Source organism: Ciona intestinalis, unplaced genomic scaffold, assembly GCF_000224145.3.
Source record: "Ciona intestinalis unplaced genomic scaffold, KH HT000174.2, whole genome shotgun sequence".
Taxonomy (NCBI): domain Eukaryota; kingdom Metazoa; phylum Chordata; class Ascidiacea; order Phlebobranchia; family Cionidae; genus Ciona; species Ciona intestinalis.
The window spans coordinates 403,711-424,764 of NW_004190496.2; the positions used below are offsets into that span (position 1 = coordinate 403,711).

Sequence of the window (21,054 nt, forward strand, 5' to 3'; positions counted from 1 at the left end):
TACATACGCCCACAATGGTAGCAGCGACGAGCCTTAAACCCATTACCTAATGGTTACAGGCAGGCGCGCTAACCACTACGCCACGGCGTCGGACTTGGTAGTAAACAAAGAACATTCAAGGAATTATAAAACTGTATCCTTACGACTCCTATAGATTGTTGTTGTTTATTTAAAACACGAGCAGAATATTTAGATGGGCTATTAGGTGCTAAAGTTTAGTAGTTGGTGTTTAGCAGATAACATAGGGGAAGGTTTCCTCACTAGCACCGTAATATTGAACAATATATTTTTGTATCATTAACAGCCAGAAACCAATTTCTTTGGATTCCACAAAACCTGAAGGTCACACTCGTTTTGTTTGTATTTCTGACACTCATTCAAAACATAGAAATCTTATTTATGATCTGCCTGAAGGTAAGTGAAACCAGTAAATGAATCACCAGGCCGCTAGTATTATTGTATCTACTGGTTGGCCTACAGACTATAATGTATGTATATATTTTTAACTTCGGTTTCTAACTTACTGTTATTACAAAGTGTACCCATCATATTAACCAACCCCAACCAAGTTATATGCAGACTTATTTAAGGGCCCAAGCCCTAAGACGGTCTGTTCTAAATTACCATTTCATTCATAGATGCCAAACATTTTAGAACGCTGGGGGGCATGGTTAGTTAGACCATTCTTTCAAAACATTTTTGGTGCATTACTGACTAAAGCAGTGCAGAAAATTTGGGGTATGCCTGCCCACCACGCCACCCCAGTTTTGTTGCCTATGATCTCAGTGTAAGTTTTTTATCAGGTGATGTACTTCTACATTGCGGAGATTTTACTGAAAGAGGAAAACTGGAAGAAGTTCAAGATTTTAATGACTGGCTGGGTGAACAAAAAGCATTTAAACATAAAATAGTGATTGCTGGCAATCATGATCTTTCATTTGACCTGGAATTAATGGAAGACATAAGAAGATGCCAACGAGAAGGCTCTTACCGCAGGTACCTTTATATTTTTTTCCAAATTTCATTTTTTTTTGTGTGTTAAATTTGTATTAAAGTTTGTGTTTGTTAAACAAAAAATACAAACCTTACATGCAAAAATGCTAATAAATTTATCCTTTCTAGGTTTCAGTTTCTTGACTCCATACCCGAAGAAATAACCAATAACTGGACTTCGGTCCTCAACAATTGTTTCTATCTGCAAGACGCAGAAGTTAAAGTGAACGGGATACGAATATATGGAACACCTTGGTAAGAATTTATTCAATATATGATTCTATTGTATATGGGGTAAGGTTGTTGAGAATCTGGGATTAGGGCAAGTTTTGGCCCATTACCCCAACACCACGAAGCTCATTTAAGTTTTTATGCGGCCGATGTAACTCTGCCCTGGACTCCATTCAAAACAGAGTCCACAATTCCACTTGTTTTAGTTACAATAACTTCCGTTTACCGAAGGTACACACTATTGTCCAAACAATGAAACACTTTTTTTAATGTGACAATATAACATTGTAACTGTAATAAAAGTTCGGTAAATCTGACCCTGATCTGGTGCTGATAGAGTTGAATGATTCTTGCATAAAGAAGTACAGTAAGGATCTAGACTTGATTTTTTAGACTTATTTTTTGTTACGTTTTCGTAGCACCAGATCCCTAAAATAACCTGGTTGTTGACACAGGAACCCAATGTTTGGTGGATGGGCATTCAACACATGTAGAGGACAACCATTGTTAGATAAATGGAACAAAATACCTGGGGATGGAATTGATATATTGATGACGCACAGCCCTCCTGCAGGTAAACTGTTATAAGAGTTATTATAACTTGTATTACTTTTATTATATAGATATAAGTATAAAAAAGACACTGTTATATTTATTATGAGCACTATGATAACTTATAAAAGTATTAATTTTTAATATAACTTTTATATAAGTATTAGGTCAACAATATTATAAGAATTAAATTGTTTAGCTTGTTTGTAAATGTTAATTTATTGCTAGTTTGTTAAAATTTCAATATAAAGAAAATCCATTAGTGACCACTGGGTTAAACCAATTGTTGTTAAGCGTCTTGCTCAAAAACACATACGCTCACAATGATAGCAGCGACAAGCTTTGAACAAATATGGGTTTGAGACAGGGGTGCTAACTGTGACATGACACAGGACAAACTAATATTTGTAATATTTGAACCAGCTTTTTTGCTTCTTTATAACGGCTGTGTTAATAGCGTTTATATTTTAAACTACCATGTAAGCCAACAGCGCTGGGCGTATATATTAGTTTATTGCAGCCAACAACTAATACACCTACACTGCAGGTCAACCTGATCAAGTCCACCCAGACGGGGAAAGAGTTGGTTGTGTGGAATTAATGAACACCGTTCAGCTACGTGTGCAACCTAAATATCATGTGTTCGGGCACATCCATGAAAGTAAAACATTTTTTATTTACTGTTTTGTTCACAAAAAAAGTCAACGAAGTTATATACATTGTAACTCTTGAGCTGGAATGAGGTGTATAAAACAGAACATGAAGATAAAATGATTTTCATTTTGTCATTTTATGCTTACTTAACTAGCTAAGCCCTGAACTAACAATTTATTAATTTGTAGATTTTTTTAATTTATTGTTTTTATTTAAATTAATCTCCCACATTATTGCATATTAAGAAACTTCAGATAATACTGAACCTAATTTTATATTCATAAATACTATGTACTTTATACATGCATTCACCAGCTTTAAAACAAATTTAGGTTATGGCTACAATTATGATGGAGCTCATAGATTCATAAACTGTACCTCTGTAAACCTGGAGATGGTGCCGTCCAACAAACCAGTTATAATTGACTTCCCAACACCAGAGGGAGCCAAGGAAGGCATCAGCGGTTTCGTTCAATATTGAAACGAGTTGTTGTGGTGCTTCTGCTACCAGGTGTAATGTAAATAACCATTTAGCGGCTCATCTGGTATGATACTCGTAAATGTTCTTATTTTATTTCCAAAGTTTAGTTTCGTCACGAAATCAACACTTTTTCTGGTAAAGTCTTTCCTAATGGCAGACAATACGTTACAATACGCTGTGTTTTATACCAGATATGCAGCTAATTTTTATTTGAAATGTGATGTTAATTATTTATTTGTTCGGTCAGTTTTTTTAATTATTGTTTTTTTCTTGCACTTTCCACTGTACTGGACATCAAATTTCTGCAAATCTAGATACTATGGAATGTCACTATGCATTTGAAAGTTGAAACTATGAATTAACATTTAATTTATAAGATCAGGTTGTGATTTTTCTATATACCATGTAAATAAGCATTAATTTCTGGAAATGATCCCATTTAACAGTGTTTTATGATGTTTCCTCTTGCCGTAAGGATTTACATTGATTTGGTTGTAGGAGCTCTTTTTTAATATTTCCAATATTGATATAGCTACCACCCATACGGTATTCAATCTTTTTTTACTTGCGATTGTTGATTTGCACTTCGTTATTCTAATCTCATTTCTACAAAACAACAGAAAGCTGAAAAAAATTAGTAAATATTTTTCAAAAATAAAATGCAAATTATTTGAATTTTGAATTATACAGGCAGGAGCATTTTACCTATAACTAATGAAATGAGATGTAAAGTTACTTTCCTACATTTAAACTATGGTTAAAAAAAGTCCGGCATGTGGTGACGTTATAGTCGTAATATCTATGTTTCCTTTCATAAGAGCTCTGCTCTTTCGTTTCTGTTTGTCCAAAAATTACGGGGAAAAAGAGCAAAAGCCGCCGTCGAAACTAAGAATTGTATTATATATCGTTTTAATACAGTTTTGAAAGAAAAAAGTTTAGGTTGCAAGTAAAATTTAAAAAATGCGAGTAGCCTTTATAAGTCATCACCAGCATGAATAATTCTGACACATGTTTGAGACGTTTTATTCTATAAGTAAAGGCACAGATTCTGGCGTGTCCGCTTCCATTCTTTTAAAACGCATAGGAATTGAAATAATTAAAATAAAGCCAATTGTCACCAATATAGGTTCAGGTAAGGTTGATGCTGTTGCTCCATATTTGTCCAATAACGCTCTACTGACAACAGAATATATCAAACGAAAACAACCCATTGCGATTAAGTTTACAGATGATACGAGAGAGGGTTCTAGTGGGTATGTGATCTCGACTGAAAGCTCAGTCAGTGACGTTTCAGTCATGCCAGCACCAGCACCCAAAAGCAGGACAGCTGGGTATATGAGTGCACGCAATTTGAGCCTCATTCCAATTACAATAGATAACTGCGCTACTAATTGTATGAATGCGCTAAAAGCTAAAATGGCGCGATATTTCTTTGTTTTAGCGATGACAGGGCCGGTTAACAACGCTGCTATGGTGTAAAAGATCCAGGCGACCGAAAGCAAATAACCGGATACTTGGTTTAACCCAGGCTCGCCAGCAAACTCTTTCCGCAGCATTGATGATAAGAGAATCGTATAAACCCGAAACACGGGGTTTACGAGTCCTGTAGCCGTTGTGATAACTACGAAACTTGGGGAAGAAAATAAAGCTTTCACTTTGAAGAAATTAAGCCTAAGAGACTCAAGGATGCTGGTGTGAATTTTAGCACTGCCAATTTGCTTCTTCATTTGTGCTAAGCTTGGCGGTAGTGGAGGCGAATCGGGGACGAAGGCATACGAAACAAGCAATGATACAACTGAAAGTATAACAAACGGTACGAACAGCATTGTGAGTCGGAATGAAACCACTGCATTTGATTGATGAATGTTCACGAGCAAAGGAGTTGTAAACGAACCTAGCGCTTCCCCGATCCCACGAGAACAAAACTGAATGGCAATGGCAGAAGCTACCTCGTTGCTTGGGAACCAAATCGATGAAACAAGTGGTAACACAGCGTAACCAAAAGTGATGTTGCATCCGAGTAATACTTGACCGAGAAGCAGTAAATAATAACCTCTTTCAACGCTAACACCGAGAATCAAAAGAGAAAAACGCGACACACAGAAGACCGGTCACTATAATAAACGATTTCCGAAAGCCAACTTGTTCGGTGATCCACGCAATAGGCAGTGTTAAAAGTATGAAACATATTGACTGGTTGACAACTAGCCAGTCAATTTGCCAAAGCTGAACTTTCAGCAATCTCGCTAAAACGTTGCTAATCTGGCTGAAACACGATTGACAAAACGAACGAAGAGTTGCAGACAAACTTGCGACGATCAGTATAAGCCATCTCACTTTGTAAGACTTGATTTCAGATGTTGTATCTATTGTTTCAGACTCCATGTTTAATAAAACTTCAGCTGTACAACAATCTTATCTGACCCGCCTTTGTTATTAGAATGATTTAGATCTCGGCGCTAAACTGTATATTCAATTCCCGTTTAGTGACTGATTCTGTTTTCATTTCGCTGGTTCGGATTAAATAAGCAGAACCTTATTTCTTGGTAAACAGTTTAGATAAACAAGAGAGCATAGCTCTAATGAAAGAGCATGTAAACAACGGTGTTGTTAAAAAAGTTGGTTCGGAATCACGTAATTATGCAGTAATGAGATTTTATGTTGCCATAAAAAATAATACATGTTGCTCTTTTGGGTATTATTGCATGGGCCGTTGGTGTATAATTTATTCTGTTAAGAACCAGTCGAAGGTGTCGAGAATGGCCGCTTTATGTACTATGTACTGGGATTACCTTGGTTTTGTATATAATAAGACAATACAAGATCGTCCAGGTGCTGATGCTTGTTTGTTTTTGGTATGAACGTTGCAATATGATTGAAGTTTATGGAATTGAATTGTTAAGAAAATTATTGGAACAAAGAAATCGTGGTAAGTTATGTATATAGTCTATAATAATAGCCTAGGTACAAATTTATTCTTCTCAACAGTGCTAGTGAAAAATCCCCCACCCACGTTATGTGCTAACCACTAACCCCTAACCACTAACCCCCCCAACCACTAACCCCTAACTACTACTAACCATGAACCACCAACCTCTAACACTTTCCACCAGCCTTTTCTGCTATGTGTTGGAGGTTTCTTCATTATTGCCTTATTTTACTTTTTCTTCCCTTTGCGTTATCCTCTAACTGCTGAATGTTACAACCAACCCCCTATAACCGTAATAACACAAATTCTATTTTCATTTCACTCTTTTTCTTATTTATTTATGAATAAAAATGTGTACACATCACAGGTAGTTATTGTGACATTGAAATTCACATTGAAGATAATGTATTTTACGGTCACAAGTGCATTCTAGCTGCAGCTAGTCCTTATCTTGAGTCATATATTGTTGACGCTGAATCAAAATACATCGACCAGACAAGTTTACATCGCTCTAAAATACAACTTAATGGGATATCTCACTCGGGCTTTGAACGACTGTTTGATTTCATGTATACAGGGAAACTACAGGTAAAATAGCCTTAACTATCGTCTGGGATAAAATGGTGTAAATAGTAAACCCCAAATGCATGATTATAAATACTATAGTAGGGTGTAAATTTTTAAAATTTTAGCGTTTATTATCCTGTTAATAGATTTTTCCTTAGAAACATTACATATATATATATATATACATGGATTTTCTTTTTGTTACATTATTATTTCCTTTGTTCCTGTATCCCTGCATTGATTTACCCTTATTTGGTTAATTTATTGTTTTAATATAAACAGATAAACGAGGAAACTGTTAATGATGTATCGGTAGCTGCTCTCATACTAGATATATCAGTTGCTCTGGATTGTTGCGCTGAATTTAAACGAAAAAAGTTTTCTGTTGCAAGCTTGTTCAAAAACAATGTTCTGCAAATGTAAGTGTATTCGTATTTCTACAGCCTATTGTAGTCTATTGTAAGATTGAGGTCTTGCCGGCCTGGTGTGACACACTATTAGATACGGATAATAGTGAGCGTCTCAATTGCTATTATGATGCAAAGGATCATTGTGTAGTATCTCGTGAAAAACACTCTATCTGACAAAGAAAACACCATAAAAAAGCTAAACTTTGTGTGGTTATATAGACAGATTCTCATCGAAAAGTTATATGTAGCATGGTGAGAGAAGAGGGACACTTTTAGTTTATAATATCCAAATATTCTAAATTTGCTTTAACCAATTAAAAATGTTCTTTGTTTACTACCAAATGAGAGAAAAATTAATTAAAAAGTGTCCCATCTCCCCCCACCCTACTATATTATAATGATCGACAAATCAAGTTCTAGCTAAATTTGTCTTATTTTTGCAGCTCCAGTACAGAATGTTCATCTTCTGTTTCGCATCAGCAGTCTAAATCCAGTGTTGAAAACTTGATGCTCCAAGACGCACAACCAGCTCTTGTTAGCCCCAAGAATGAAATCCAAATCAATGAAGTTGTTTCATTTTCTGCAATGAAACCAAGAAGTGAGGAATTCACTGAAAACAGGGAAAACTTTTTAACAAGTCCTACAGATCGAATACCATCCCATTCAGAAAGTGACACAGAGAGCTTAGGAATTTCGCTCGGAAGAGAAAGTTATTATAACACAACATCTCAGGGCAATGACATGATCTCAGCTTGTGCAAACTTTATCCAGTCATTTGAAGCCATGAATAATGACCCTTCTGCTTTGCCCACATTGTTGCCACTTAATGGGAAAGATAGAATCATGCCAACCACAACCACTGAGAATGCAGGTTCAACCTCTATGTTGGAAAGTCCTCCAAATACGTTTGAATCCCTGGATGAAAGATTTAATGAAGTTTCATTTTATGCTGGTAAGCAGATCTCTATTTCAAATATATATATAATAATAATAACTTTTATTTGTCTCTTCGATTACGGTAGCGAAGACTTCGAAATATTTTAAACGAAGAGACGGAATATACCAACAAAACAACAGTTCTTAAAACACGTTTACATTTATTTGGAAGAAAATAAGCGTGGTCGCTACTCATAAATTTGGGGAAGGTGTTTATAGTTTACCGACCTATCATGTGTGAGTGTATAATGCATTAGTATTTCTAAGCAGTGTGTGCATCATGGACCCCAGGTTCTATGGACCACAATTACAAAACTACCGATATTAATGTAGTGCATAAAACAACACATAAATTTAATTGTTAAATGATTACATAAACCTTAAAACCAAATGTTTTTTATAAGAACAAACGGAGAAGAATGGAGTGCCATCATGGAAATGTAAAGTTTGCAAAAAAGTGTTTCGAAAACTTTCCTATCTAAAGTATGTTCATGTAAGGCTGCATAATGGGAATCGTCCACATATATGCAACTTATGTGGAAAACCTTTTGCTACGAGGGGAAACTTGTTGCAACATCATAAAGTTCATCTTGCCAAGTAAGTTTAGGAATGAATGAATGTACCTGATTTCCCCCGACGTTGCTGGAAAACTACAGCTGGTATAACACAGGTGTTTTGTTTCATACACCTAGTGCCTGTTTACGAGTTACCACGTATGTGGCTTAGTGCACATAGTTAACAAAAATTGAAAACAGAGTGTTTTGTTTTACTATTAACATGCTATAAATAGTTTGATATTTAATCTTTATATTAACTACTGTGTTGCATTAGAAACGGAGTCCTACCTTTCAAGTGTAAATTCTGCAAAAGAGCTTTTTCACTCAAAGGCAATTGCCAAAAACACGAGAAGACACACACCAAACCTTACAGATGCGAATTTTGCAGTAAAGTGTTTTCTGTAAAGTAAGTTGGCTATACAAACCTGTTTTAAAACCTCTCCTGTAGCATTGTGATCAAGTATATTAAAACAGAGCATTAGTTATCTTACTTGTTACCTTTTATCCATAACTTGTTTTAATGACCGTTGTTTAATTGTTGATTCCCTTCTCTTCAATCTTTAAATAGATTAAAATATGTGGTAACCCGTTGGCGGACATGAGGTGTATGAAACAGAACACCCGTGTTGTAACGAATTCCGGCTCGCGAGGATAAACAAGTTAGATTCATTCAATATGATCTTCGCTAACTTTTCTATTTATTTAGGAATGATTGTATGCAGCATTTGAATAAGCATCATGCTGAACAAAGTGAAAATCCCACCATTGGATTGAGATGCTCAAAATGTTTAACTTTATTTAACGAACGTTTTGGAGATGATTATTTTACTCACAAATGCTCCTGATTTTATTTGTTCGAAAATATTGTGTTTTTTTGTCATCAGTATTTTATGTACAGGTATGTTTTGTTGTTTTACTTCAACAATTTACTTTTTGTATTGTCAGCATTTGTGTATATGCTGTTTTCATGTGATAGGTGTCCTAATGAAATCAAAACAAAATTTACTTCATCAGCGAACCAAATCACATCAGTCATACTCAATCGTTAATATCTTGAAATAAAGTGTAGTAGCATGTGGTTTAATTAGATAGTTTGACCGACCAAGGTATAGCTTGATGCTGCCCATAAACAAGGATTGCAATGAATAATCTAACCTTATTTATAAAACTGATTAGTTAAGATCAGTCTCTGGTTAAGATGCTAAAAGTTATTAAGTTAGCAGTGCTGGGCACTAGTAAGGAATTCTCCGGTGTTTTACAAATTACGGTGCTAAAAAGTGTTAGAGGTTGATAGTTAGGGTTATATGATTAGTAATTAGTGTTTAACCGTTAGCTGATAACGTAGAAAGATTCTTTACTAGCAGCCGAAATATATGCAACTGAAAAAAATTACTGCATAGCAAAATATGATATATTTGGATTGAACAGTTGTAAATTACTGATTTTGTCTTGGTCACATAACAGCCGCATCGGCGCCGAAAAAAAATTTGAAGGTGATTTTCTTTTCGATTATTTCTTGGTTCTCGAAAGGAAAAGTAGGCAGTCGGGCTTCCGTTTGCCAAGTAGTGTTTTGGGACCACAGTGGAGTGGGGTCATCAAATACTGTAACTGCGAACACAACTGTAGCTTATACATATGTTGGGGAAAGGCGCGTTTTCATGAAAACGGTTAACGTTTATATTGCATAGATAAAAGTAGATTTATTAGAATTAAACATTTTCCTATTAAATTGCTAAAATTTAAAAGCGAAAGTGCGCAATCTTGTTTTGACTGTGGTTAGAACAGAAGTGAAAATTCGCATTGCGTGTATGATAAACCGACCGTACAAACAACGAAACGTTCTATTATTATTAATCAAAAGGACGACAGATAAGAATTTAACTTTAAGATACATTTTCTAGCGTTTTATTTTTAAGCTAATTTAACAGTAGTAATTGTTATTACGTTATCAGTCAGTCTTATAAGTAAACTACCGTGTTATAACGACTGTCGTTTTCCGGCCACGCGAGGATTAAATTTACATTGGGCATTTTACTTACAGACGCTGTTTTTATAAATACTTTGTGGAAAAACAACTTTGTACTGAGCAAAATGATAGAACTTTGTGGTAAAATATTGGTTGGATTCATTGCTGTCAAGATATGCTTGCAACTGTTCCATTTATTATATGTTTATGTACTTGGTTCATGCCCTAATCTTAAACGTTATGGAGATTGGTCAGTGGTTACCGGGGCAACGGATGGTATAGGCCGTGCCTTTGCTGAAAATTTGGCAAAGAAAGGACAAAATATTGTTTTGATCAGCAGAAATCCTGAAAAGCTAAAAAATGTCGCTGCTGAAATAGAATCAAAGTATCAAGTTGAAACAAGAACAATTCAAGCAGATTTTTCATCATCTGATATTTATGAAAACATAGGAAAAGAAATTTCGGGGTTGGACATTGGACTTTTGGTTAATAATGTTGGAATTTCTTATGATTTTCCTGAAGAATTAATGAGTGTTACTGGTCTAACTAGTTTCATGAAATCCACTATGGCTATCAATGTAACATCTGTTCTAGGCATGACAGAAGTAGTTATGCCAGCCATGCTTAAAAAGCGTAAAGGAATCATTTTAAATGTTTCTTCTGCTGCCGCGTTGCAGCCTACTCCATTGTTAACAATATATTCCGCATCTAAACTATTTGTTGACTGTTTTTCTCAAGCTCTTGGCTTTGAATATAGCAAAAGTGGAATAACAATTCAAACTGTTATGCCTTTTTATGTGACCACAAAATTATCAAAAATCAGAAAGTCCAGTTTTTTTGTCCCCACCCCTGATAGTTATGTAGCTTCAACTCTTAAAACTATTGGCCGATCCCGTCGTACATTTGGATGTCTGTCCCATGCTCTACAAGCCATGCTGATGTCCCTAGCACCAGAATACATTCGAATGTTTGTTGCTGCTAAAATGAACTATGGCGTCCGTGCTCATGCTCTTAAAAAGAGAGCAAAGGCAACTAAGTCATCCTAAAAATAATTGCCCAGATGTTGATTATGTTGCATTCACATTAGATAAATCTAAGTTACATGTAACATGTTTAGGTCGTTCTAATTCGAACCAGGCCTTTTATTAATTTGTGCTTTACAGTAGTAAGTTCGTGTTGCATTATTTATCAGCGTACCCTAGCAAGAGTGAAATAATTTGTTATAAGAAGTGGCCAGGGGGGTTCCGGGGTTCGTGACCCCCCTCTTTTAAACCAAAAATACATTTATTTTTTTTAAAACAATTTTTTGATTTAAACCCCCCCCCCCTCATTATTTTTTTTCTGGCTGCGCCACTGGTTATAAGTTTAAGCAATGTACTTTGTGCTTTATTCATAATGTTTATTGTTATATTGGATTGATAATCCTAAAAGCAGCCACAAATGTAGTTTCCTAAATTGACTTATTTATGGGGTACCTAATCCTATGCTACTTCTACATGCTGTGCTTGTGTTTATATACAATGCCATTGTAAATGTTCATAAATATTTGGTAACTTTTAATTCAGTTTGATGATACATTTAATTTTAGATCTGTATTTAGATATGGACAGCTTTGTTGTTAAGAAAAATTGCACAGAAGAACTTCTTAATAATGGTCGTATCGGAAAAAAGAATTTAAAATTAAAGTCCTTGTCCACCGATAAGAAAAAAAGAAAAGCCAAGAATGTTAATCCACAACCAACTAATGCAGACTTAACAAAATGCTTAGTGAATAAAACACCTGATGTAATATCATTCGAGGATTTTTTGGAGGAAAAAGTGATTTGTAAATATAAAAGTCAAGATGTCGTGAAAGAAGTTGATGTGATAGAAAGTGTTGCTTGTACTGATAGAAAGACAATCAGGAAAAGAAAGAAAATACGCAGCTCTAATTCACCAAGCAAGAAAAAGAGAAGAAAAAGTGATAACGATGTCATTTGTATCACTGATTTAGTTGACATAAAGCCTGCAACAAATGGAAATAAAACTTCCACCACAAATGATAAAATCGGTAAAACTACCAAGAAAAAAGCTAGAAATGTTCAAATAGTGCAACAAAACAAAACTAAACATGAAGTATCTGTTAAAGATAAAGTAATTTGCTGCAATGCTTCCAATGCAGCTAAACCATTATCTAGTTCAACAACAACAATTGATACAAGTAACTTAAACACCGCACAACAAGGTAAATAGAGATGTCTTTTTTCCTGTTATTGATTTGAACATCAGTTAAACGTAGATTATGTAGTAGGCCTATACACATACAACCTGGGGTGGCAGGGCGGACAGGCCTAACTGGGAGTTTTCTCCACTGTATTAATTAGTAAACATTGCAAACATAAGTTACATAGGTAGCATACTAATTATAAAAGCATAAAGATGGGTACCAAACAATAATGAATAAAATATGCCATGGATGAACTGTATACATAACAAATAATGTTTCAACAGCTCATTTAATTTGAAAATAAAAAGAAGTTTTTTCATACTAGATGAGCCTTTGAGATATTATTTACATTATGCCTGGTAGCAGAAGTAACAGAATATATAGCAGGGTGGGGAAAGATGGGACACCTTTCCATTCTATTTTCTCGTCCAATTTGGTGGGAAGCATATAAAACTTAAAGAATTATCCCTACGACTCCCATATACCGATGTTAAGTATATAAAACACGATCAGGATGTTTGGATATCATGTGATAAAGATGTCCCATCTTCCCCCACCCTACTGTCTAGCCTATACAATGTATATATAATTATATATATATGTATAAATGTGTTACTTTTCAAACATCCATATTGTACAGGTGTTGTATCATGGTGTGATAAACATCAAGCAACCACACCTGATGAATACACATGCAATAAGAAAGGGTTGGGAAATCTTACAAGTTGGCTGACAAAGTGGAGAGAACGAATAGAAAAAGAGAAAAGATATATTTTAAAGCAATCGAAGAAACTGGAACAAATGAATAAAAAAAGTAAGATTCTCGTTGCAAATATTTAGTGAATTGAAATGGGTAACTTTGAGGCGCAACACTGAAAAACATTATAGAATATATGTAATGTTTAATTGAGGTTTAAACCAACCAATAGTTACAAAGATATGCAAACAATGAACAACTTTGTATCATGGGTCCAAAGTCCGAAAGTATGGTACCACGAATCTCCAATAGTATTGACTTTTATTCAATTTATTCTTTACTGGTTAAAACCTATTTTATTGGAATAAAGCGAACTGTTCTATTAGTCTTTACAGAAAATTATAAAGTTTGAATTTTACTATACATACTCTGTTCACAAAATTATTAAAATTTCAGTATGATTATTAACAAAGTAAAAAGGCATTGTGCAAAATAGTATAAAATATAATATAATATATAATGTACATGTTTTCTGTGAAAAGAAGGTCGTATCTTGCCTAATGCTGTCATGTTTATATTAAGACTTAACCAGAAAATTTTCCATGCACATAGTTTATGATGCAAACAACCTGTAAAATGTTTTTTCATCAACAATTCTTTGACAAAGATTGAGTGTTTTCTCTTTTCCAGAAAATGGGAAGTTGAAATACTCGGACGATGAGGATTTCCAACTCTCCGATGATGAAGATTGGGAAGAGGATAACACGCTATGTAACTCCTACCTTATCACAGGTCCTGCTGGGTGTGGGAAAACATCGGCTCTGTATGTTTGTGCACAACAAGCAGGATTCAAGGTCGGTTTATATTGGCTGTAAATCTCAAGGCTGAAACACCTGGTAAAATCAACCTTTTTGAAATACTGGTAAATTCTATATTTATATTTGCTTTAAGTCTGAAAGTTAGAACAGTTAGTGAAAATGCATCATAAGAGTCCATTTCTTGTTATGTAAATTTTAATAGATTTTAGAAGCCACTTAATAAGAATTTATAATCATTTGTCACCTGATTCAAGGTCAACTATTTAAATTATTAATATTGGGTTTAATTCTCAAGGTTGAAACAATTTAAAGGATCTACTCTCAGGGTTTTAAGTTGGAAAAATCCACTTTAAAGCTCAGCGGATTCCCTTATTAAAAGTTAAAAATGTGACATCTATCAAATAAAGTTACACATAAAAAATTTATTGGTACTCTGACTTTTCAATTTCCAAAAGTTAGGTGCCTATGTAGAACACCCATGCTATAATTCCTCCATGTGATTGTAAAGTAAAGTAAATTAAATTCTTTACGAGATCTGTGTCCTTCATTAATTCAATTCCATCACAGATTCTTGAACTAAACGCGTCAAACGATCGAAGTTCCAAACAAGTGATGACAAAGTTTCAAGAAGCAACTCAGTCCTATCTAGTGTCAGGTTAATATCTTAAGAAAAATTGCATTTCCATCTTTGTCTATAATTATAGCTAGGTTTTTAAATACTTTTGCACATTTCTATTCCAACAGTAGAATATTTTTAGTTAGTTAGTTGAACATTACTCTTACTCGCTGTATGTTGGGTCCAGCTGATACAATTTTTAATATATCTATGTAAATACATTTTATGTTAATGGTTGTTTATTGTTTTTTTTCTTGTAATAATCGTAGTTTTGCCGACAATTTCTGTTACTTTCACATTTATTTCTTCACAAAGAAACTGTTTCTGCCAAAAATTAAAAACATTTTTTTTAAAGTTCTACATTATTATTGAAGAGAGATAATAAAGTTATACTTTGGTAAATATTCTACATAGCACTCCTATATGCTTAATGGTATTCATTAACTTATAACTTTACATTACCAGGTAATAGTCAACTAAACAAAGGAAAATCTGAAGCCAGAAATCAACTTTCCAATTTTTTTATTAAAAAAAGTAAAGAAAGCACCACAAGTTGTATAACAGAAACACACATGGATAAAGATAAAAACTCTTTAATATTCCTGGATGAGGTAAAAAGTGACTTAACAATTCTTTATTCTATGAAACTCCATAGTCATAGTATTTAACATTACCCGGCGCCATGGTATAGTGGTTAGCGCGCCTGCCTGTAACCCAGAGGTTATGGGTTCAAGGCTCGACGCTGCTACCATTGTTGGCGTATGTGTTCTTGGGCAAGACACTTCACGGCAATTGCTCCAACCCAGTGGTCATTAATGGGTTGTCCAAATTATCAGCCATATACATAAAAAAAATGAAAAAATCCAAAAAAAATAATCACCCACAAAGTAACATACATGGTAACTCGTAAGCTGGCACGAGGTGTTAAACCTGTGTGATAACAACTGTCGTTTTCCGGCTACGTGAGGATAAAGTAAGTTACATTACAACATTAAGTTATATTCTATTCTATATTGGTGAGGTCCTACAGCATGGTATAATATGTTTGATGATTATGACTGTTACTGCGTTTTAGTTATGTCTATTTTATGTGGGTAAGGTTCCGCAGGGTGGCTTATCATCAGTCCTAGGATTTAAGCCAGGTTAAGCCTTTACCTCATTTTGGCAATAGAACCAGGCTATATGAAAATGTAAAGTCTTTAACTGGGTTACTATTTGATTTGCAATTTTTTTACAGGTTGATGCCGTGCTTGACACAGACAAAGGTTTTTGGTCATCAGTTTGTTCCATAATAAACACAAGTAAACGTCCTATAGTGTTGACGGCTGATTCAACATCAGCTGTAGAACCGTCTGTGTTGGAGAAATGTTTGGTTGTGAAACTTAAGAAACCTAAAACAGTAAGATGAGAACTATTGGTGAAACTATGCCGCTTATTGTTTAGCGAGTGTAGCACACAAACCAGTGTGATAACATAACATAATGTTTATTTATCTCTTCGTAAACCATAGCAAAGATCATGTAATTAAAAGAATGAAGAGAACGGAATCAGTAGTTTTTGCGTTAAGCCGTGACCGTTTCCTTTGATTTAAATGTTTTATTTTGACCCCAGTTAAAAGACTTTTCAAAAGTAGAGTTTGAATTTGTATGATTAATATTCCTAACTGCTCTTATTTCAGAAGGACATTTGCGACACGCTGCAAACTATTGCGAAAGCTGAATCTTTGTCACTAAATAACGATGATTTGAAAGCTGTTGTTACAACATTAAACCACGACCCTAGAGGCTGTATCAATTCAATGCAATTTTGGACGAGTTTTTCAACGAACAATTTCACTTCTAATGCAGGACAGGGCAGCAAATCACGTAAAACGAAACGCAAAAGACAGAAATCAGTTAAAAATAATACAGAACCTATTAACATGTTTAGTAAAGTGTTAGGAATATCAGAAAAATTAGCAAAAACATCTTGTTCAAGTTTTCAAGAATGCTTGTTTAAATTATCAAACCTGGATGAAGTTTCCTTCAGTTGTGTTGAAGATATTATGTCTCATTGCTACCAGCATTATCTGCCTTGTTATATTTCAATGAATTATCATCAATTGCTACGAATATATTCTCCACCAAGTAATTGCAGACTAAAGATCCATGTACCTCATTGTAAGTGACGGCTTTTTATTTGTCTCTTTACTTGCATGAATGCTTTATTCTCGCATGCCGGAAAACGACAGTTGTTATAACATGGGTGTTTATATTTATAACAAAAATACAAGATTTAGAGATTAAACAAAAGTAAAATGTCTGACAAAATTTTTTAAACAAACGAATCTTTTAAATTTGTGTTTTTTATTTTAAGGTTCAAACCCATTACCTGCTTTGTACGATGACATAGACGATGATCTTGTTTCACTTGCCTATAGGGGAGTGAAATCATCAAAAGTAACAGCTGGTTCAGTGTCAGCAGTTACTGATGGAAAAGAATCAAAAGAAAAAATAAATCCTGAGAAAAATGAAAAAGATCCTCAAAATTTAGCCACAGATTTAAGTGATTTGCACAGTTTATGTGAATACCTTGATATTGTTACACTGTGTGACCAGTTACAACAATCAGATGTTTTGTGTTCTGTCTTAAATAACAGAAAGTTAAAAGATGGTGTCAGCGACGAAACAGGTGCGTTCAGTTTGTGCCAGAGTGAATGTAATTTTTTATTTTATGGAGGGAAACGACACTCATTTTAACACAGGTGTTCTGTTTCATACACCTTGTGCCCGCTTACGAAATGCGTATGTAACTTTGTAGGTGATTATCTTTTCCCAATTTTTTTTATAGTATGATTGTTCTCTATTTCAAAGAGATAAATAACAAGTTTATGTTATTGGCTTTTGCATGGATTTTAAACCCCTAACTTTTTCTTAAGTAATATTAAATCTGTTTTTCTAAATCCCCAGATCAAACTGATGATGTCAGATATGCAACATTGAACAGACAACATGAGATGCGGGCAGCATTACAACTTCGTGGATTGCATAAAGCTATGTCTCAGATACACGAGTTACAAACTTCGTCAACACCTGCTGAGTTCACTTATCAGCAATCTCCTGCATATTCTACAAAGTAAGTTCAATAATGAATGTAACTTGTATTATCCCTACTTGGCGGGGCAACGACAGTCATTTTAACACGGGTGTTCTGTTTCATACACCTTATGCCCGCTTGCAAGTTACCACATATGTAACTTATTTACCCTTGGATGGCCGGAAAATGACAGACGTTTTAACACGGGTGTTCTGTTTCATACACCTCGTGCCCGCTTTCGAGTTACCACGTATGTAACTTATTTATCCTCGCGTCGTGGAGCAACAACAGTCGTTATACCACAGGTGTTCTGTTTCATACACCTTGTGCCCGATGACGAGGTACCATGTATTTAACTTTGTGGGTGATTATGTTTTCAGGCACGAGGTGTATGAAACGGAACACTGTTATATTGACTGTCGTTGAAATATGTGTTTGTTATTCATTCTTAGTTATCGGACTAAATTTATGGATTCAAAACTTATAATTTCAGACGTTATTCGAAAGTTTTATGTACACTATATGAAGATGGTTTATCAAGATCTGGTATTTACACAGACTACTTGCCAGCTTTACGAGGCATATCTAGGGTAGCAGAACATGAAAAGCGATCAAAATTCTCACGCAGGTTTTGTTTCTGTTTGAATTAAAGACTGACGATATTATTTAGGCAAAATAAATATCTTTTGTTATACAATTGGTTGATCTTGATTTTGTTTGTTACGTTTTCGTAGCACCATGGCACAATAATTTTAAACAGATTTTTATAAAAATAACATGTGTTTGTTTTAATTTAGATTTTTTACTAAAAATACATGTTTTTCCTTTAAAATTTAATACAAATTAATTGTTTCACCAGATTTTGTCATTATTTGGATTCTCAGTTCTCACAAACTGAGATTTTAATGTTGGGATCAGAATTTGAGGAAGTTCCAATCTAACACACAAACATCTCATGTTGTATTTCATAGTTTTTTATACTTTGTTTGCAAAAGTTTACCTGGTTTTCGTAATAAATTGCTATATGTCGTTTTATTATACAATCTGCTGGACTTTATTTTTGTTACGTTTTCGTAGCACCCTATCTTTGCTTGCCCAAGGACACATACGTTAATCAGTATATCGGCGTCGAGAATCGAACTCAGTACCGTTTGGTTACCGCTAGCGCCTGAGCCACGGCGCTCGAGTTACTGGCGTATTGAATTGTATTTAGCTTTCACTGTCCAAGGTCAGCGCCTGCTTGTAACCCAGAGGTAATGGATTCAAGGCTCGTCGCTGCTGCCATTGTGGGCATATGTGTCCTTGGGCAAGACACTTAACGGGAATTGCTCCAAACCAGTGGCAACTAATGCGTTGTCCAAACTGTCAGCCATGCCCAACAACAATCACCCACAAAGTTACTGCTCGTAAGCGGGCACGAGGTGTATGAAACAGAACATCCGTGTTATAACGACTGTCGTTTTCCGGCCACATGAAGATAAATATTGCACATTCATTCATTCAATTACAACAAGAGTCTCTTTCGAATCCATTACCTTCAATTCATAGACTTTATTCAAACACATCTTGGTTATTAAAATTAAATATAATCCATATACACTACAGTCTAGACAGACTTTGTCTTGTTCTGTGGAATAATTGGCTTAATCTTTATCTGTCTTGGCCAGAAACTTAACAACCCAAAGTTGCGTTTTAGCTTCAAAGGCAATTACATTTATAAAGAAGACTTGTGCCGAATTATTTCTGATTATAGTAGGGGAAGATGGGACACATTTACTTTGTCGGAATTCTAAAATATCGTAAATGTTTTTGAACTTTGCGGACAACCAGAGAAGAGCAAATAACTAAGATTTCCTGTATCCTGTTTGCCGACGTTGTTAAATTGGGAATTTGGGCGCCATAGCACCTTAAGTGTGACGTGTCAGTTAACATTGCTATAAATATAAGCAAGCGGGAAGTATTCGATCTTGTAAAAGAATGAGGTATAGCCTACTATTGCGTTGCGAGACTGACATCAGTGTATATACTTTACGCTTTAGAATCTGCATTTAAATGTTTTTTCTGTATTATAGAAGTGAGTGTGCATGATAAATAATTTAGTAGGGTGGGGGAAGATAGGAAACCTTTAGCACATGATATCCAAATATCCTGGTCGTGTTTTAAACAATTAAAACCGGTCTATGGAAGTCATGAAAATACGCGTTTGAAGTTCTGTGTATGTTCTTCGGTTACTACTAAATGAGACGAGAAAATAGAATGATAAGGTGTCCCATTCTCCCCCGACCTACTATATATGTCTACATGAAGAATCGACATTGCTGGTGTGTAGGTGCACCAGAGTCCGTATATAAACATGCTTATATACCGCCGACTCTACTGTAGACTACTCGCAGTTGTAAAACGAATCTTTTGCATTAATTGGTCTACGTGATTACAGACTTGTAATAGCAGCATGCGTCGGTTAAACCGTAGGCTGCTAATGCAAGCCCGTATTCACTGAAGAAATATCTGCCACGTATAAGATTTGATGTATACATGAATAAATGTAACTTGTTTATGCTCGCGTGTTGGGGCAACGACGGTCGTTATAACACGGGTGTTCTGTTTCATACACACCTCGTGCTCGCTTACGAGTTACCAATACCATGCATACAATTTTGTGAGTGATTTTTTAATTTGAGGGAATTTGTTTAATGTATTTCTGGCAATATGTAGACAACCCATCAGTGATCACTGGATTGGAGCAATTGCCGTTAACTGGTCTGCCTAGGAAACATATGTGTAGAATGGTAGCGGCGACCAGCTTTAAACTCATAAACTCTGGGTTAAAGCTAGAAGCGCTAGATAAATGTATTGCGCAATATTTATTTTTTGATTAAAAAAATTAACATTATCGTATGTGATCAAATGGTGGCGCTAGATATCCGATTTATTCGACTTTTAAAAATAACTAAAATGTAAAAAAAATATCCGCGTGGTTTTATTGGTCCCGCGGCACAATGGCTAACGCTATTAGCGTAGGCAGTTTGTTCTTGAGCAAGACACTTAACGGTTATTGCTTTTACCCAGTGTTCACTAATGGGGTGTCAAAATGTTCCCCATACAGAGAAATAAACAAACACCCACAAACGGTGTAACTTGTAAACCGACACGAGGTTTATATAACAGAACACCTGAGTTACAACTTTTGCTTTTACCCTGCGATATATCGTCGCATGGGCGGCAACAACAGTTGTTATAACACGGGTTATCTGTTTCATACACCTCGTGCTGCCAGTTTACAAGTTACAAGTATGTTACTTTGTGGGTAATTATTAGTTTTTTAGTTTTTTTTCACTTATTTTTATACTTTAATGGTAAACTTTA

The 21,054-nt window shown here is 35.0% G+C and overlaps 4 protein-coding genes and 1 non-coding gene across 5 annotated transcripts; all 5 read left to right on the forward strand.

The window, feature by feature from the left end:
* Positions 1-304: 304 nt before the first annotated feature.
* Positions 305-3,693, forward strand: LOC100181949 (metallophosphoesterase MPPED2; the record flags this gene model as incomplete). The annotated part of the gene is given in 6 exon segments (XM_009863558.2): positions 305-414; positions 804-996; positions 1,123-1,248; positions 1,680-1,798; positions 2,324-2,437; positions 2,763-3,693. Coding segments are annotated over 6 exon segments (811 nt in total), but the record flags the coding sequence as incomplete, so codon positions are not given.
* A 2,035-nt stretch (positions 3,694-5,728) lies between these two features.
* Positions 5,729-9,389, forward strand: zf(c2h2)-4 (zinc finger protein). The gene is given in 7 exon segments (NM_001078545.1): positions 5,729-5,840; positions 6,208-6,428; positions 6,690-6,826; positions 7,261-7,769; positions 8,158-8,350; positions 8,585-8,716; positions 9,017-9,389. Coding segments are annotated over 7 exon segments (1,422 nt in total). The 5' UTR covers positions 5,729-5,749; the 3' UTR covers positions 9,156-9,389.
* A 119-nt stretch (positions 9,390-9,508) lies between these two features.
* On the forward strand, positions 9,509-11,322 carry LOC445663 (very-long-chain 3-oxoacyl-CoA reductase). The gene is made up of 2 exons (XM_018816310.2): positions 9,509-9,596; positions 10,352-11,322. The coding sequence occupies exons 1-2, from the start codon at positions 9,509-9,511 to the stop codon at positions 11,320-11,322; spliced, it is 1,059 nt and encodes a 352-aa protein (XP_018671855.2).
* Positions 11,323-11,605: 283 nt separating this feature from the next.
* On the forward strand, positions 11,606-18,731 carry LOC100176493. The gene is made up of 11 exons (XM_002123665.5): positions 11,606-12,500; positions 13,123-13,296; positions 13,870-14,033; positions 14,565-14,652; positions 15,079-15,224; positions 15,851-16,012; positions 16,292-16,772; positions 16,969-17,283; positions 17,562-17,727; positions 18,182-18,316; positions 18,548-18,731. Exons 1-11 carry the CDS (start codon positions 11,846-11,848, stop codon positions 18,627-18,629), a joined length of 2,568 nt encoding a protein of 855 aa, XP_002123701.2. The 5' UTR covers positions 11,606-11,845; the 3' UTR covers positions 18,630-18,731.
* A 1,392-nt stretch (positions 18,732-20,123) lies between these two features.
* On the forward strand, positions 20,124-20,177 carry mir4013a (microRNA 4013a). The gene has a single exon (NR_034400.1). It is a non-coding gene; the product is annotated as a microRNA 4013a (primary transcript).
* The last annotated feature ends 877 nt before the right edge of the window (positions 20,178-21,054 follow it).

What these genes read in the sequence shown, in the direction of transcription:
- LOC100176493 (XM_002123665.5), top strand. Translation starts at nt 11,846, where the DNA reads ATGATACATTTAATTTTAGATCTGTATTTAGATATGGACAGCTTTGTT. An exon ending in AACTTAAGAAACCTAAAACA is followed by an intron (nt 16,013 to 16,291) that starts GTAAGATGAGAA and finishes CTCTTATTTCAG; the next exon opens with AAGGACATTTGCGACACGCT. An exon ending in AAAGATCCATGTACCTCATT is followed by an intron (nt 16,773 to 16,968) that starts GTAAGTGACGGC and finishes TTTTATTTTAAG; the next exon opens with GTTCAAACCCATTACCTGCT.
- LOC445663 (XM_018816310.2), top strand. Translation starts at nt 9,509, where the DNA reads ATGCTAAAAGTTATTAAGTTAGCAGTGCTGGGCACTAGTAAGGAATTC. An exon ending in GGTGCTAAAAAGTGTTAGAG is followed by an intron (nt 9,597 to 10,351) that starts GTTGATAGTTAG and finishes TTTTACTTACAG; the next exon opens with ACGCTGTTTTTATAAATACT.